Source organism: Cyanistes caeruleus, chromosome 12, assembly GCF_971803275.1.
Source record: "Cyanistes caeruleus chromosome 12, bCyaCae1.hap1.1, whole genome shotgun sequence".
NCBI classification, from domain to species: Eukaryota; Metazoa; Chordata; class Aves; order Passeriformes; family Paridae; genus Cyanistes; species Cyanistes caeruleus.
Genome location: NC_141712.1, coordinates 9,254,053 through 9,272,856, shown reverse-complemented (window position 1 = coordinate 9,272,856; position 18,804 = coordinate 9,254,053). Strand labels below are relative to the sequence as shown.

Here is an 18,804-nt window from a genome sequence, read left to right as displayed (position 1 = left end):
TGTTATGTGTGCCACGCTGCCTGCACGCCTCTCCCTGGGATGTGCCCCAGAACCTGCCAGGGCCAGTGCCTGGTGGAGTGGCTGGTCACACTGGGGCTGGGTGGCCTTGGCACTGCTCCCTGTAGCTGCTGGGGCAATTCAGGCACATGGGTGGCACCAGGGCATCCCAGGTCCCCCAGAGCTCCCCTGAGGAGATGGATTTTTCTGATCACCTCAGGTGTGCTTAGAAAGGAGGCCTTGTTCTTGCACTTTCCCTTGTGCAGAAATACATTTCTGTTGGTAATCGTAAGGAAGAAAAATGTAAAGAGTAGACATCATTTACCACTCAACCCATAGACCACTGCTTTAGACCCTTCCTCTGTAGGCCCTCTGTAGGCAGTTTTTCAAAAGGATAAGCTGTGTGGGAAAGGCATCCCAAGGCTTTTTCAGGTGTTACTGGTTGAGACTAACAAGCTTTAGGAGCAGTTTTTGGCAGCCCTTCTTGTCTGGCTACAGACTTTCCATGCTGGTACAGCAGTTGTATTTGTAGTTCAGTGGGACAGACCTTTTACTTTTATTATACAATTTTGTCCCCCACAATTCCCAATAAAACATTCCCTGTATTTTCAGTACCCAAACTGTTTCCTTTACCTATCAGCATGTACCTTGTTTTTACTAAGCAGAGGAAAATCCTGCAAGAGTGGGTCTTAGGCTAACATTATTATAGTGGCTGCCATTTAAAAAGTCAATTTTTGCCTACAGGCAAAGTATTGTTATCAGAGTTCATACCTATTTTGCATATATACAATTGTATCTTCCCTACCTCTCTGGGGTGATAGGAGCAAATGCCGACTTCTTAATGCTGATTGTTGAATCTGAGGTTAAAATAAGAACTCACAAAAAACACAAAAAACCAAAAAACAAAACCAAAAACAAACACAAAGAAAGAATAAAATGGTGGGGAGCAGATCTCTGATAGAGAGAAACCTTTTTGGCTGAAGCAGGGACTTCATGACGGCTTGATTAGGAATCTTATTTTATTTAAGGGCACAGCTGAAAAGCAGCTTGATCTTTCCTCTCATATTTCATTTTTTCTCAGTAACTTTTGCAGGGCTGTGGAATATGGTTCTTCTCATGTGGACTTATTAGTCCCCTAAGTCTTTTTCAAGGTCAGTGATTGCACATCAGACCTTTCTCTACAGAAATCCAACTACACCTTTGGATTTTTCCAAGTGATCTCTGCCACCTCTGCATGACTCCAGTCCGTACTGTGCTCACCCTGAAAGCACCATCCTGCTGGGAATATCTTGGTGCTTTCAAGGCAACATTTTGGGCAGAGGCCTGGGGTGAAGTTTTTTTGTTTGTTTGTTTTAATTTATTTAAATTTTTAAATGTAATTTCTGAGAACGAGAGGAGTTGCAGAGAGTCCAGAAAATCTTTATAATGCCATGAGCATGAGATCTAGGTGAGTTTAGCAAAAATATCTCTGTAGGACTCCTGCTGAATGTCACTGTGTTTTGATGTGTGTGGCATGCTCGCACTTTCAGGTGGCTGGAAGAGGGCTGCTTCAGCACCACTGTAGGACTGGCTCTTCCAGATCCCTTTATTTAACCAAAAATACAGACTTTCCTTATCTTCTACACTAAGTTTTCTGTCACAGACTATATATGTTCTCCAGAGTCTGTCTACAGTGTGAGAGTTTCTACATCGCTTTCCTTAATGGGTTAAAAAGCTAATGACATAAAAAACGAAGAAAATGTATTTCTTAAAAAAAATAAAACCCAGCTGGCCATGTTGTGCACTGACAGAATATCTGCCAATAGCCATATATGCCTGACCGAGCTACTCACATAGTAAAATGGAAAGGAATTTGTTTACAAAGGCAGAAGCCAAAGTCCTCTGAGTTTAGGATTCCAGAAGAAGGTTCTGCCCATGTTTCCCTGCCACTGGTGCCCCTCCCAGCTCTACAGGATGTTTGTGCTGGCCCTGAGCTCTCCTGTGTAGAGCTCAGGGCAGCTGTTCCAGTGCTGCCTGTCCAGCTCCAGATCATATGTGAAGTGTGCGAGCTGGCTGGCTCATGTGCAGGACAAAGAACATGTCAAGGTGTTATGAGGTTAATATTAGATTTTACGCATTGTAATCCCCATTTGTATGTTAGATGAGCATGACAGAGTAACTGTACAGTCTGTGTATGCAGAGCCCTGGCTCAGCTGTGAGATCTCTTCCAGAAAGTCACTGGGTTGCACTTTCTCTTCTTATTCAAGATGAAGCTGCCACAGGGTTTGATTTCCACCTGGACTGTGGAGTGTTAATCAAGCAAATTCCACCAACATCAATAGGAGAGGCTCTGTACATTTACTTGTGCATAATCCCACAGTACAAGAATATATGTCTGCATAATGCAGAAATGCTTAAGATATTTTCTTGTTTTCATGCAGATTCTTCTTTTTGACTGCCTTAAGGAATATCATGCGTTACTGCACCCTAGGATTCCTGATTTAAAATATGTCTCATAGGGGAGGTTCATTCTTTTGGGCATATTTGCACTTAACGAGCTCTGAGAGATATTCATGCCATGCAAAATCGGTTACCTATCTTAGCCAGCCAGACCTTATTTAGTCACCCTTGGTTCTCTCTGTTTGCAGTGGCATCTCATTTTGCTATCCCCAATAACTGGTTTGTGTCCCTGAGCTCCAGCCCTTGTCCTGGGGAGAAGGAGTGAAGGAGCACCTTGGCAGGGTGGGGGACAGGAGCCTCTCTGGGGCTGGGCTGTGACATGTGTTCAACCCTCAGATGAACAAATAAGCTCTGGTGCAGTTGTGCTGAATGCCTATGTCAAGATAGTTGGGTAACCATCATTTTTATTTTCCAAGAAAAAGCTGAGAGACGTGTCTGGGTTTTTTGCTTGTCTGTAGATACCTCAAAGAAATTTGGTCTTTAAGTTGATAACAATGCCATAAGAGATTGTTTTTTAACCAGAGACTTTCCCCTAGGAGCACTGTTTCTTAATAAGAAAACAAAATTAATACACATTTAAAAGAAATGCATTCATTTGAGTAAGTGGTGCAAATTGCCCCAGCATAATGAGGGTGCAGCATTTGGCCAGTCTCGGGTGATCTGCCACAAAAATAATGCTCATGGTTGGTTTTCAATTGCATTTTTAACTCTATGCCCACTGCACCACTTCTGAGATAGTTATACTAAAGTAATCTTTAATTTGACCATAGCTGATAGTACTGTAAAATTTACATCGCTGGATACATATTTCCATGTTTATGCGGAATGTGCAATATCAGTATAAGGCCCCTTATGCCAATTCACCTGTACTCACTCAAGAGGCATTGCACCAATGCAGGGATAATAGAATTTTTCTTTGCAGATGGAAATAAAAGTCTACCTTCCTACTCAAAAAAAAAAAAAGACATTTATTAGGTTTTGATGCTTGAAAGAACCTTCGGTGTTTCTCAGTTAAGTTGTACATTTAGGTGGTTTTTTTAAAGAGTTTTATTTCTGTTTCTCCTTTTACTGGTTTTTCTGCTTCCCTGATGCCATCATGGGAGTGGTGTATGCCTTTCTCTTACTCTATGCATTGCTGAGTGTAGTTGACAACAACTGGCTTGTAGACTGTCATGTTAATTATATACTATTAGAGACCATTAATCTGATGATTATTTACACGATAGATTTAAAGTCTATCATGTCAATGTGTACTTGGGAAATGGCAATGTGAGGATCAGCCATACACATCAGAGGGAGTTGGTGTTTTAACAAACACCGTGTGCTGTCCCAGGTGTGCTGGGTTAGCTCAGGGGGCTGCTCACCCTGCCTTGCATCCCCAGCTCAGGAACCTGCCTCTGAGCACACAAAAATGCACCCAGCAAAAAGGCAAATGCCTTTTGAACAGTAGCTGTGGGATGCAGGTGCCAGCCTGCACCCAGGCAGGGGAGGGTTTGCCCGTGGGAGGGAAGGCTTTGCCTTTGGCACCTCGTGGCTGGCAGATCCTGGCAGCTCCGGTGGCCTCTGTATGACCACGGTCACCACACGCAGAGGCTCGGGTGGGATGCAGTGGGGAGGGGGCACCCCACAGCTCTGGGGGCCTGCTGCTGAGGCTGGGGAATGTGCCAGGCCTGTAAAAGGAGTAAAAAAGGGCTTTACACCTATTTAAAATAGGTTTAAAGCTTTGCATGTTTTTAAAGCATTGGCGTATTCCAGTGGGATGTTTAATAAGAGTATAATGATGTTTTAATTTTAATTTTTAATTTCACAAGAAGAATAGATGCCAAGTAGATGCTAGTTATTGCTGTTTGTCTGTACTCAGCTCTTCAATGTGATATTGTCAATAGGATGAGGGGATGAATGTATTCCTGCTGTGCAGCAGTACAGGGAGCTGCTCCCAGGGAGAAGACCAGGAGCAATAAGGTATATTTAGTTTTCAATGATACAGTGGCATGAGGGAGGATAGTGCAGGGAATGGGCTGTGTGGCCACGGGCCTGGATTCAGGGCTGTGTTGCTTCAGTTTCATCAGTTATTCACATTAAATTTGAAATAACATAACTAAGTATTTCAAAACACTGAAATACATGATTTGACTTCAAGTGTGGGAATGAGGTGTTCTTACTAAACTCTAGTCATTCCTAGGGGTTCATTAGTCTGGATAAATCTAATTCTGTGTGTGGTTGTATGGACTTGCACACTCAAAGACAGCATATGTTTCTTTTCCTGTATGGGTTTTGCATTTACATTTTTGCATGGAAGCCAGTGGAGTTATTTCTTAATCAACTATTATGAAGGCACAGCCAGACCTATCAGGCTTTAGTCCACAAAAAGTTTTAATACAGGGTATTAAAAAAAGACACCTTCAGAGGAAGGCTGATAAAGTGTGAAGGTGTTGTGCTAAAGTATTGTGTGCATTTCTATAAATTATCTTTATGCAGTTTCCCAGATTAATATCTAAATCTAAAATAAAGCTCTGCAGGCAGGCCTCTCTGGGGCTCTGCAGTCAGAGATAGATGATACACAACTCCATGAACTCCTTTGAACTTTCAGATTTTATTTTTCTTGTAAACTGACAATTAAGTTGATGAAGCTGGGCCTGGCAGCCCCATCCCATGTGTGCAGGGCTCAGCCTTCCCCCCAGGAGCGTGGTGCAGTGGGAGCACAGAGCCTGCGGCCCGGAGCGGGGCAGGGGCTCTGCAGCAGCACAGGAACTCACAGGCAGGAGGAAACTCCTGCAATCTCATCCCCAGTCCCTCTGGGACCATGCTTCTTTTTGATGGTCATTTTAATATTGCAGTGTACTGACATATACTGGAGGCAGTGAACTTACAAGCTACCCTATAAATAATTTGGCATCTAATTCTGCATATTTTGAGCTTGAGGCCCCCTAAGATGATGAAAGAGTTTAAAGCCCGTTGTGTGGCTAGGTTAATTTAGCATGGAAAAGAATACCTTTTTGAGCCTGAAGAAGTACATCACAAGTAATCTTGGAGTTTTTTACTAGGAATCCTCTAGCAAGTCCTGTGGCTTCTGTCTCCTAATATAGTCCCTGATTTCTCAAATCACATTTCCCCTGAGAGTCTCCCCACCTGGAGAAGAGCAATTGCCCTTTGTGCTGATAAACCCCTGTCTGGGCTGCCCATCCCCTGGAAATCTGTGATGAACCGACCCGATTTTAATGAGTCTTATCCACAGACAAATATAAGGAAAACCAAGAAAATTATATACAAATGCATGTTGGGAACTCTGTATTTTTTCTGGTATTCCTTATAGAGTTTCTAGAAAAATCCAAGCCCCCGTGTTATCATTTTTCATTAAAGTGATGTTTCTAACCACAGTGGACAGCTCTCATATCCCTTGAAAACTTATAATAGTAAAATTGTCATAAGGATGAAGCAGAAATGCAAGATTTTATTAAACAATCTTCGGCTCATAAAAGACATCAGTGTTATGCCATTCTAGATCATATAAATAAATTTGAAAGCAGAATCATATTTCAGCAGAGAGATAAAGCACAAAAGAATATGATTAGCGGATACCAACATAAAATATTAAACCATCCAGGAAGGGGTGTAGGTGTATGTTTATCTGCACGGGCAAGTCAGAGGCTGAGAGCAAGGCAAGATTTTGGCAATATATCAGTAAAGTCATGAGCACAGATATCCATGGCAATTTTTGTGTATGTGTTTTGCAGTGGCAGGGGGGTTTGGTATGGTTTCTTGCAGCGCAGAGCTGGGTGTTTCTGCACAGCCACTGAAACCGCTGAGGGAATATGATGGGTGTCTTTAGTCTGCCAGAGTCGTCAAAGGGAGATATGAGCTGTACCTGGATAAATAAATAAGTATAAATAGTTTTCTTTCTGATATGTGACCAGATTATTTTCCAGTTGATTTCCAGCCAAGGTCCCAAGGGGGCCACAGATCAAAAAAAGATAAGGGTCAGTTACAAGGTTGAGCTCATTCGGTGTTGCCATAGTAACTGACCTCCAGCATCCCTGGGAGGACGGCACCCAGCTCCCCAGGTGACATTTCTGTTGCCAGGCCATCAATCCGCTGCCTTTCACTGCCTAATAGCTGGGGTGGCTGTGCCGCAGAGCGCCTCGGTGCCGCGGGCCCGCGCCGGGCTGGAGCGCGGCATCTCCTCGCCCCGCTGCTGCCCCGCTGGCAAGGGAGGGGTTCAGCTGTGTCCTCCGGGATTAATTACAAAAATGCAGTGGAGCAATGTGGTCCAAATGGTTTGTGTAGCAGGTCATGGGTTTAGGCAGCAATGGCGAGGAGGAAACATTGACTGTATGGCAGACATTGTCTTCGTCCAATGTGAGCATCTGCAAATTTGCTGTCCCCTTGGAGCTGTTGCAGCATGTTCTCAGACCTTGGTTTTACTCCCATCCTTGGATTGTTTGTAGTGAAAACCAGTGGTGGAGTAGTGCCAAGCAGATGAGGGGTCAAAGTGATTCTCTGCAGGCTTTGTGTTTAAGGGAGGTGTCCATCATTGCCATCCTACCCTGGTTCCAGCCCCTTGCTCCTCACAGCCACATGGAAAAAATTGCTGGGGAAGCTCCTTCTTTTCCTACATTATAAATTTTTCCCTTTGATTTCTTATTTACTGGGAAATGAATTGCATAAACAGAATAGTTCCATGCAGTTTTCATTTTATTTCCCTGTGTTCATTCCAATTTCTATTTATTTCTACCATAATTAGAGCACACGGCCCATTTAATTCTACCAAATTTATGATCTAATGGACAGGAGAAGGTTCTCTGTGAACACAGTATATTAATGCTTTGTTACACTGAATTACAGTATTTCAAAGTTCATTAAAAGCACGGTTAACTCATGGATGTGAACATCTGAGTACAGGGAAGAAATTCCCCTTTATTGGCTTAATTTGCTGCAGTAGAGTATAAATATATAAGTCTGGAATGCTACAGTGCGGGATGTACGTGTTGTTGTCAGCAACAAGCATCAGATTGTTTTACATGATCTCTCAAATTAGGACTATTGCAGTTATTCCATAAGGGAATTTTTTTTCTTTATTAAATCAAGTTGAGGAGAGAAGTTTTAACTAATGGTAAAGACAATGCCATCTTGATTTTTGGTGTTCAGATCTTCTACTTGTTGTTGGTATAACGTGTCGGTACATGACAGCGTTAATGGGTACTTTTACATTGCCATTAATATAGTTATAATTAGAAATGCAGCTGATACAGTAAATGGGTTTAATACAGCATTATTAATTATACTGCATCCTTGCCAGGAGGCTGCTGGTGTCGGTTCTCTTAGAGGCTTAGAGACTCATTGTAATATGTATTAAATGCACATTGCTGCAGCAGAAATAGCTTTATGGAGAAGCATATTCCCACTCTAAAATGGGCAGGATGGCAGTGTAAGTGCTGCTAAACACCCTATCAACATATTTACAACTATCCTGGAAACGCACCTGAACTTGGGAACAATGAGCGACGTGCTCTGCCACCGCGGTTCAGCTGGGTCTGCACAACCCACTAATCCTCACTAACAGGCAGTAAATTATGTACCTCCAAATTTATACAAATGCCTGCCTTTGACATCAGTGGGCACCACCCAGGTTTCACCTTCAGGATTCAGATAATCAGCTCTCATTCCTACTGGCTTCCCTCAAGACCAGTATGGAAATAAGTATGTGTCTGCCAGGGATCAAATGCTTTTGGAGACAAAAGTAGGTACTGAAAACATTACAGGATACTATCATCTCCCCATGATACTTTTACACAAAGCGCTCTGTTCCTCTTTTGGCCTGACATAGTTTCAGCCTGACAGAATCCAGCAGGCCTGCTTGTTTTAAACAAGAGCACGTCCTATTATTTTTTTGAGAAATGAAGTGTAAAATTAATGCTTATTATTTTGAGCTCAGGAAAAAAAAGGCAAGAAACCCAAGCTTCTTGTTTGCTGTGCATTGCTTGTTTAGTCCTGCAATCAACTGATCCCTCCACAGATACACTTATGAAGAAATGGGAGAAGAACTAGCATAACAAACTGTAAAAATCTGCATTTTATTTTACAAATGAGAGGGGCTGAATAATTCACTTGAGTTATGTAGATCTCTCATAGATGCTTGTCATGCTAGGAAAAAAAAAAGTGAATAAGAATGAGGGAAATGATGATATGTTTGCAGTTGCTAGTGCCCAGCACCACACATTTGACTGTCACACCGCATTGTCAGAAAGCTTCCTTGCATGTACCTATATGATCTTATATAATTCAAGGAAGTTATTTTCCAAAGGTGACTGAGTATCCCTATACATGTGCTGTGTTTCTGTGTAAAATAATATGCTGTAAAATGCCATAGAGGAGAGAGTGATTATAGCAGCAATTCTATCTATATCTTTGGGCATTTTCATATTTTGAATACACATGCATGAAAAGAGAAACGTTTGTCATGCTAACCATGGTACTTTTTCCCCCTTTTTTTCTTTCTGGATGGTTTTATAGACACAAGAAATACATAATGGACTCCTGTGGGAGTGGAATAAAAACCCCCACCGGTGAGGAGAAGGCCTTATAATTCAGAAGTGGATTTGCAAATCAAAAGGTCTTGCCTCGAGTGGGATAAATTTCCAGATCTGCAGGAACCCATTATGTTTTATTATTTTTCATTCTAGTTTTAGTTTGTTATGGGTTTAACTATTTAAAATACTGCAGGGATCAGCCAAGAAAATACACAATCTTTGTTACCTAATTAAACATACCAAGCTTGCGAGAATATACTTTAATTGAAATGCTGAGCATTGTTTATTTTTCTGGGTTTGTGGGTTTGTTGTTTTTTTTTTTTCCAGTTTTACTCAAATTGTAGATATTTAGGCTGGAAAAGGAGCAGCTGTCTAGTCATCAGTATGTGTCTATCTGTATTTATGAACACATGTGCTCACACAGGACCATAGGCTGTATATGAATCACTGTTTTCCAAAGACCCAGTATGTAGAGGGTAGAAAATTAATGTCAAACATGATTTCTGTGATTTATTCGTAGAAGGCATTTGTTCCATTCCCCCCAGTTCCTGCTTTGTCCTCTGCAGGTTTATTGCAGCATTTGGTTGCTGTACACAGCAGTGTGGCTGGGCATGCTCAGCATGTGGCTCATGCCCCCTCCCCATCTCTTCTCCCCTCTGGAGCAGATTGCAAAATTCACACAAAGCCAGAACTTTTCAGGCAAGGGTCTGATGGGAGAATCCAGCCTTAGGCCACAGTGAGGGGAGAGGGCCTGGTTTGCAAACCTACACATCAGAGAGGACAACATGCCCGCCCGTGGAGCCCGTGCGAGCAGAGCATTGCAAACCTCGTGGCGTCCTAGAAACATCCCATTCCCTGCTTGTGGCTCCGGAGGGAATTCGTAGAGCTGCTGCCACGGAGCTACCAGCTCTTTCATCTTTCTGTTCCTGGTTCTTCCCTTTTCTCTTTTTATCTCCTTCCCAACGCACCTGTTTACTTGTCCCCACGCCACCTCCCCATTCCCCACGCAGCTCCGGTGCAGCGCTCACGGTGAGCACCCAGCGCCCCACGGGTCCAGAGCCCAGCTGGCCTCGAGGCAGCTCTCCACTGCCCAACACTTGTACAGGAGCCTTGGATCCTGATTGTACCAAAGGCTTCATAGCAAGCAATACTTTGCTTCTGTTTAGCCCCTTTAAAGATAGAAGAAGTTTTCTGTAAGTAAAGACCGTGTTTCTGAGGGCTCACATTATTCATAAGATCCAAACATATTTGGCAAGAATTGGTTCATGGAGTAATGTAGTCGTTTCTTAGCGATCTTGGAACTAAAAATTAATAGTCATTGATATTTGAGGATGTAAAAATAAAGCTGAGTGTAGAACAAAAGAAAGTATTTATTTTGTTTTTAAAATATGTTTTCATGAGAAGTTCACGTGCTGCCACAGTGAAGGAAAGACACTTTTTCAGGGAGTATTTGCAGAAACCAGCCACAGCATTAAAACTTTTTAGGTAGCTTCTGATTTTTGTTAACTGTATTTTATTTTTTCTAAAATTCTGTGACTCCTTGGCTCCCTTCAAGAAAACCAAACAAAGGATTGTTTAGTTTTATGTGTGAAAATTGCTTTAATATTACTTCAGTACCTCTAAAGAAAAGCTCAGCTTTATCTAGAATCACAAACTTCAGTATACAGAGAAGCTTATCATCTTGCAAAAGTGGTAGGCTTTTGAACCAAGAGTAATAATTATTGTTATTTCACTGAGTTCACTTAGAATATAGAGGCATTTAAAATGGACCCTGTCTATTCAATACTTAAGATACATGACAAGGAAATTACGCTTTTGAATTACATTTAAATACCTTCTGTGGTCTCTCTTCACCTTGTAAAAAGCCAAGAGACACACAAAAAAAATTTACACTGATACTCTGCTCTCAGCTCCTGCTATTCTCCAATAGCTCCTTCCTCTCCTGTGTGTTTGCAGTGTACTCCGAGGTGAAGACATCACTTCATTCCTCTGTCAGTGTTGGTGGTTGAATTCGCACTATTAAAGTAATTTTAAATGCTGTTTGACTCTTTACCACTCTGTACCCAGAGCAGGGCTGCTCTCCCCCTGTGGCAGGGTTGTGCTGCGTTGGTGGAGCCCGCGTGGGGATGGAGCGTGGGGCTGCACCCCTGGACGCTCATCCTGCTCTGGGGCTGGGGGTCTGGGGGCCCTGTGTGCCGGCACAGGCCCTCCCCGCCCACTGTGCTGCCTCCCCGACGCTAATCTGCTGTGTCACTAACAAGTTGTATCATTTGAACCTTGCAGAGGAAGGCATCAATCATGAGTGCAAGCTGTGTAACCAGATGTTTGACTCTCCGGCAAAGCTCCTGTGTCACCTGATTGAGCACAGCTTTGAGGGGATGGGAGGCACATTCAAATGCCCTGTTTGTTTCACAGGTAAGACAGGGAGGCCAAGACAAGCCTCAGCGTGCATGAATAGATCCAGAAATGACACTCAGGGGATTTGTAAAGTACTGTATTCCTTTCCCTGAGAAAAAGAAATACTGTGCCTGGAAATGTTCAAATATCCTGTGTCTGAAGCTGGGGCTCGCTCTGCCGAGCAGCTTTGTGGCGTTTGACACCAAGCAGCACTGCCACATGCTGCAGGCTCTGCAAGACCCCACAGTTCCAAACATTTACATTATGCCTTGTGCCTCAAAGGTGCTAGGTGTTTCCAAGTGCAGGACTTGCAAAGAATGGACCTGCTCTTGCAAGCCCTTATTCACCTGAGCAAGGACTCTTTAAAGGCCAGGTGGCTCATGGTCTGCTTAAAGCACTGAGTAAAGGGGAGTAAAGGTTTGATAAGACCAAATTCTACAACTCCATGGTTTTGCCAGCTGTACTCTCAGAGGTTTTTTTTACACCCAGTTTTCTTATGGTGGCACATTTCTAACTCCTGAGAGCCTGCTAGGTGTTCTTTCTCTGTAGATCATTTAAGCTGTCTCATCAGTGCAAATGATCATGGGTGATTCTTGCTTTTCCAGGATCTGCAGGGTGCATGCTAAAGGCTGCCTTTTGTAGTCTCTTCAACACAGTAGTTAACATCTGCATTTCCAATCTGTTTGAGAGATAAGGATCATGTAGGTGTCACTGTGGGCCTGTTGTCACTAAAGGGGCACAGCAGCACCTGCTATTCCTTTAACTTTGCTGGGAATAAAGTGAACCTATGTTCTTTAGAGTTTGGCCCACAATTTGAGAAACTGGTATTTGTGTGAGCTTGGAGTTAATTTAATCCTTTCTGAAATGTGCCGTAAAAAATTTGGGGTGCATTTGTTGAATTCTGCTGAAGAAGCCATTTTCACATATAGATGACCATTCATGTAAAGTGAGACAAAAATTAAATCAGATATAGATATATTTTTTAACCAGCTAAAGCTGTGGTTCAATATGTTCCACTTCAAAATTTGCCTTGGTAAAGTCAGAATAATTGTCAGTCCAGAAACACAATGCAGATGCTGTGATATTTGTGATGTTAAAAAATAATCTTTTTCTTTTCTACTGAATGGGCAACCTATTTAAAAGATCTAAAAATTGTGGCAAGCTTGCCCTTTCAGATTCACATTTCTGACAGAAATGCTGCTCTAGGCCACGTTTCTTCCAGACCAGCCATCAAGGCTTCTCCTGGCCCAGTTGTCCTGCATTAAAAATGCATCTGATGCACCTGCCGTGGGCCCAGGGCTCCCCATGGGAGCAGTGACGTCCTCTCTTTGGTCTGATGAGTTCTTCCAGTTACCTGTGGACAGTGTTAGCTTTATGTGAAATATCAAAAATCCATACAGGATGTAAAGTCTGTTAGAAGTAAGCTGACTGTCAGCCTGGAGACTCTAAATTGACTACTTGTAAGGAAATTCTGCTGTACCAAGTGTATCGGCACTTCTCTGGCAGATATCCTTGGACCTTTTACAATTGCAGAGACTCTGAAGTGCAGTTCTAGACGAGGTGCCTTATAGGAAGCAATGTTAACTAACTGTACTCTGTTGTTTCAGTTTTTGTACAGGCAAACAAACTGCAGCAGCACATCTTCGCAGTGCACGGGCAGGAAGACAAAATTTATGACTGTTCCCAGTGCCCACAGAAGTTCTTCTTTCAAACAGAGCTTCAGGTATGTTTACAAGAGGAGTAAAAACAAAACTAAAGCTGTTGATTTCTCTCTGCAACCGTCACCCTTGCGCAGCATTTAGAAAAGGTGCCTAACCTTGTTATTGTCTCTTCTGCCCTTAAACAGTCTCTCAGTCTCCTCCTGCCTCCCTGGGTACCTGGAGGAGAAGAGGGTCTCTGAGCATGGCTGGAATAAATAAATAAATAAGACAAGACACATATCATGATTTATGAGTATTTCTCTTGACAGTAGTGTTGCTACATCCTTACATATCTACGTCAAACACCTTGTAAATAATTTCTTTTTCTCCGTTAATAATTTAGGGACTGATTAACATACAAAGACTAAGCAAATGGTAGCTGCCCCATCCCCTTCCTCGCTGCTAAATCATAAGTAAAGGAATTTTCCCTGCTGAGGTATGAGAAAGCGTGGGTGCAGCTCAATGTGATGCTCAAGCAGAGGCTCCTCCCAGGCAGTAGCACGTTGCCAAGCTGTGGCTCTACACACCAGACCTTATACACATCACTATCCCTGGCAGCACTGGGGGCTGCAGCCACAGCAGTTGTAGCCTCCACAGAGCCACACACCCTTTCCTGGGGCCACAAAACCTTCTGGAGGGGCTGGACCCTGACTTGAGCACGCTGCTGCAGCCACACTTGGAGCCCTGGCCCCAGAGGCCTCCTTGGAGCCATGGCAGGGAGGCTGGGGGTTAAATCCCACCAATACCCTTGGTCTAAACCCACACAGGCACTGAGGCTCCATGGTGTGTGAGCATGGTGCCTCTTGGGCAGTGCAGCACCAGAGCCTGCCCTGCCAGGGAGCTCGTGGGGAGGTGCCCACCCTGGCTGGCTGCCTCACACCTCTCTCACCTGTGCAGCATGGCCACCAAAAACACCCTGCCCATGCCCTGGGAAAGGCGGTCTTTTTATAGAATGGTATCATATGCCTCATTTAAATGTATTAGCTTTATAAACCATGATTTACTTAAACTTTGGAGGGTTTTTATTTATCTAGCTGAATTCCCAAGCTGCTGCCTCTTGTGTTGTGCTGTCATGCTGTGGAAGGATGGCTGATCTTTTCACTTTGTTGATTTTATTTTTTTTTCTCCCAGGGGATCCCGCCTTTCCCTTGTTCTAGCGACCTGATTTGCATAAGTGTACAAAAGTTTTAACTATACCTTGTTAATATTTTAATAAAGTCAGCAGATTTTGGGTTTGTCTGTTCTCACTATGAACGTTTTATGAAGGCAGCAGTGGCTTGGAAAGACAGCTTTGATTTTTCCTTCCATATCTCCCTTAAAGTGGTGTTTGGTCAAAATGCCAGGACAATTAAAATGGGAACACTGGCTTCCTAGGCCACTGCATTAACCTTTAGAATCAGATGATCAAATAAAGAGAACCTGTCTAAATTATAGTCTAAGCAGCCTGTTTTTTGCAATTACAGATTTTAATTACATAGTGTTTCAGTAGTGAAGTTTTGTGCATTGCACAATTGCTGCAAATGTCAGCTTTAATCATATAAATTAGGATTGTAAATTTTCCGTTTTTATGCAGGATTTTTCTGCACTCAAAATTTTTCTGCTTATAATAATTCATAATAATTACATGAGGAGTTTTGAATGATGTTGGCTGAATGAAAATTCAATACTTAGCTGCACAGTCTTAGTCTTTATTTCAGTAGTGACTCAGAAATGTGTGTTTACTTTATGCCAGGGAATTTACTAATGCAAATATTGAAGCCAAGGAGGACACAAAATGTTTGTATAAATCTGTTAGAAATGCTTTAGACTTTTGAACCAGTCTGCCTTGGCATGATTATCTCATTAGTTTCTGGTGTGTAAGCTGCCTGCTCTAAATTCCTGAACCGTTGGTTACATTTTTGTTGAGTAATGAAGATTTAGCATTATTTTAGTGAACCAGTTGTTCAACTGCTACTTAGGGTTAAATCTGCATAAACCTTTCTGTATCTTTAACAGTGCAATTATCTTATGTGAGCAAATCAGCCTCCATCAAGGGGTTCCGCTTGATGAATTTGAATGTTCAGTTCTGAACTTGCTTTCCTACTGGCATGAAATAACTGGTATCAAGATCTGAACCTACACACTGTTTTCCTTCTTTGTATTTTAAAGTGAAACCACTGAAAATACTTTTTAAAAAATTGAACATTCAACTACTTCAAGAAGAAAATCAGAGTGGGGTGCTTGTAGAAAAGCAGGAAAAAACAAGGAAGGTGGGAGAAAATGACAGGTAGCAAAGGTAACTTTTAGAGATGTCACAGACTGACATGAACTAGCCTTGTTGATTTTTGAACACTTCTTTTAAACAGGGTAAACACCATGTGTGCCATGTGATGAGAAACTGTAAATTCTGTAAATGTACTTTTAGTGGCTGGTGCAGATACTGCTTTGGTAGCTTGATGCTCTGGAAGTGATCAAACTTCCATCAAACTGTGCTGCTGAGCTCGTATTTTAGTATAGGTTTTTGCTTTGAAGCTTACATCATCTGATGGAGTGTAAAACCAAGGCTTAGGAACGCTCAGAGGAACTGAACTTGCTCTATAAATGGTGGAAATTTTGGTGAGAATCTGGAGCAATGAGTCAGTGATGTTACTTTGAGGATAATATTCTATTACAAGAATAGAAAACAGAATACTACATAACTGCTTACATTATCTCACTGGAAATAAGGAAAGAAAACATGGGAAGGTTAAGCATGAAACACAAAGGAAAGAGTATGTGTGATAACCCCACACACCCTTAGGGCAGAAGAGGAAAGGCTGGCAGCTCTGTGTTTTTCACATCCTCACTTTGTACAATTGACAGCTATGAATATCATGAAATTCTCCTGGAAAAAGAGTGAATTTATAGCTCATATATAAAACACCAAGGCTATGGCATTTCATTCCCCCTACTGAAACATGCTCACTGAAACAAGTGTAGAGGTGGAGGGCTGGGGTTTTCTTACATGTTGGGCAGAAGGAGCCCTTTCAGGCAGATCCCCATCTCCAGGAGCTGTGCTGGGAGCTGCTGGTCCAGCTCCTCAGAGGCAGCTGGAGCCACGGGCACTCGGACATGGCAGATGAGCTTGCTCTATGACAAGTGAAATTTTGATCTTTGCTATTTAATATGTAGCAGGGAGCCCTGCCAGACCCAAAGATGGTTCAGAAATTATGACACATAATGGGTGCTGAGAGTTATATTTGTGGTGTGATTCACAGCAAAGAAAGAGCCCTCCTCAACTGTTTGCATTGAGAATTGTATTAAGCAAATTGTGACTGAGCAGTGGTTTCCAGAGAAAACTTGAGGAGGATTTTTGTGCGTACTCTTTTGCCACACTGCTTTTCCAAGGAGCCATCATATAACCAGTGAAGTATTTGTATTTAAAGGATTAATTCCTGCTGTTTGCTTGTGTACTGTTAATCATACTGTTTCCTCCTAAATGATTACAATTGATGAAAACTAAGGCAAGGGATGTAATAAACAATGCGCAAATAATCCACGTACCAAGGGAGCAGGGTACCTGCCAGGTCCTTCCTAGCACAGGTGTTCAGGTGTTTTATTGCCTGCTATGAATAAAAGGCTTTCTTTTCTGCTCAGATTTGGAGATATGTCAAACCACTAAATTAAGAGAGCTTCACTGGAGGAACGTGCTGTCATTTTAAATGCCCAGTTTTTTAAACGTACACATATCGAAAGGAGCTACTATGCCTCATTGGCTAACATTGTGGTCTGTCTCCCCTCTCATTTCATGTTATGTGAAAAGCTAGCAATTTTCATATATCCATAAACAGGAATGAGCTGCTGCACAGAAATTGCACTCATTATATTAATAATGATTTACTATGAATGTCCTCCAGGGGCTTGATTTGGTCCACATCAAAGTCCTTGGGATTCTTTCTGCTGATTACAGCAGATCAAGCCTTAAGCAGGTTTTCTCTTTTTAAGTCTTCGTTTAATGTCTTGATGTTAAATGTGCCTCCTGTAGAGGACGTGACCTGCCCAGGCGAGGGGGCACCACTGCGAGCTGCCCTATGGCCTGAGGTGACCCTGGGGGGACACAAAGGAGCTGTTCCCTGTGCTGGCCTCCCTGGGAGGGGAGCAGTGGGGAGCAACATCTCCAGCTGCTCATGCCAGTGGTCCTTGGGGCCATCTGGGTACAGCAGTGTCCCCTGAAGCACAGAGGGGAACGAGAGCCCCCTGGCTTGGCTGTGAGCCACCTGCCCACAGGTGAGTCTGCAGGGCTGTGTCCAAGGGCTCACTTCCCCACCAGTGGAGCACTGAAGAAAGACTTTGGCAATTTAAAGTCTGTACCCAGCCAGATCTCCAGCTCCTACTTGAAAAATGGACTTTACCTACTTTCAGGGGGTATAAGAAAGCTTACTTAAATAGAAGTAAAATTTTTCTTCCAACCAGCCTCGTGTGCTTTCAACAGTGCAGTATCTCAGTGTTTCTGGGCTCCAGTGGCCATTCAGGCAGTGAGAGAAAGACAATTCCACGTATCTTGAGGAAGTTGCAGAAAGTGTTTCTCCACGAGAGTGTGTGGATGTCAGGACAAATGGGATCTGAAATATGGCTTTTTCTCAAGGCAGTGCTTTCACTTGATGTAACTTTTGCTGTATTTTAGGACTTAGTGTGGCTTAGATGGCAAACACCAAGAGCTTCTTACTAAAAACATATCATGAGCTCTTTCTAAATTTCATACAAAGCACACACAAAATAATGTGTAGAACTAATTTTCTGCAAGTAACATCCTTTCTTTTTTCTTTTAAAGCAGATTTCTTATCTTTTAATTTTGCCTTTTGATAGGCTTTCAAGAACCTGTTAGCTATTTTTCCCTCTTTCTTACTTTTATTTCTTATTTTAAAAAATTTTAAAATGTCATTCCTTCTTTAAAATTGTGAAAATTACCTAGTCAGTTATCCTAGCAGATTTGGCTAGCGTTTCTTAAAAAAATGTTGCTATGGTGCTTGGAGTATTGTTAAATTTTAATTATTAGTAGTTACAAAGCTAATAAATTACAAGACTACCAAAATCTATTCCAGCCATATTGCTGGGTTTCATTCAGACGCAGTCAGATAATTATAACTAACAATAATTAAAAATTAAAAGTGCTGTAGGCACATACCCATCATGTTGAGTCTGCCTGCCTGAACGTTCTTTATGGACTGCAAAACCACGAGTTTTATCTGTGATCTGTTTTCACAGTAGGGGAGAGCTTTTACCTATAAGGTCTCTGTTTTTCAATGTGTGTGTTTAAATTCAGAGGAGGTGGAGGAGGAATACATGGCTGTTTGAAAATTTAGGGTTAGGAACAATCTCTGTTAAGGACCAAAGCTAAGAAACACCATTGTAGACTACATGGGGCTGGTGCTGGGTTTGCAGCAGCTGCCATTGGGGTTCCGTGCAGGGGATGCCAGGGGTTTCCTGGGTCTGGCATCCACAGAGGTTAATGCAAGAGCAAGGGCTGTTCATGCTCATGCATCTCTGTGTGATTTGTCAGCACCTTTTTCCCTTGCATGCAGGCAGGGGCTGTTGGAACAGTAGTGGAATCCAGACCGTGTGGCCTCTTTGCGTGGCCATCTCTTCTGCAACAAAGGATGGTGCAGAAATCTTGAATTGCCCTGTGTGTGGCATAGTGCCAGGGTGTAGCATTTGCATTTGGAAAGATGGTTCTGATCAATATATTGCTGCATCTTTATCCTGTCTGAGGTGTCTTCAGTGAGAGG

General features: G+C 42.5%; 1 protein-coding gene across 10 annotated transcripts in view; it reads left to right on the top strand.

The window, feature by feature from the left end:
• ZNF423 (zinc finger protein 423) overlaps positions 1-18,804 on the top strand; it is a 267,337-nt gene that overhangs the window by 233,009 nt on the left and 15,524 nt on the right. For all 10 annotated transcript variants that reach the window (XM_086848260.1, XM_086848259.1, XM_086848257.1 and 7 more), the window contains 2 exons: positions 11,247-11,378; positions 12,968-13,083. In XM_086848260.1, coding sequence (XP_086704386.1) covers positions 11,247-11,378; positions 12,968-13,083 — 248 coding nt within the window. The remainder of the gene's footprint in view (positions 1-11,246; positions 11,379-12,967; positions 13,084-18,804) is intronic.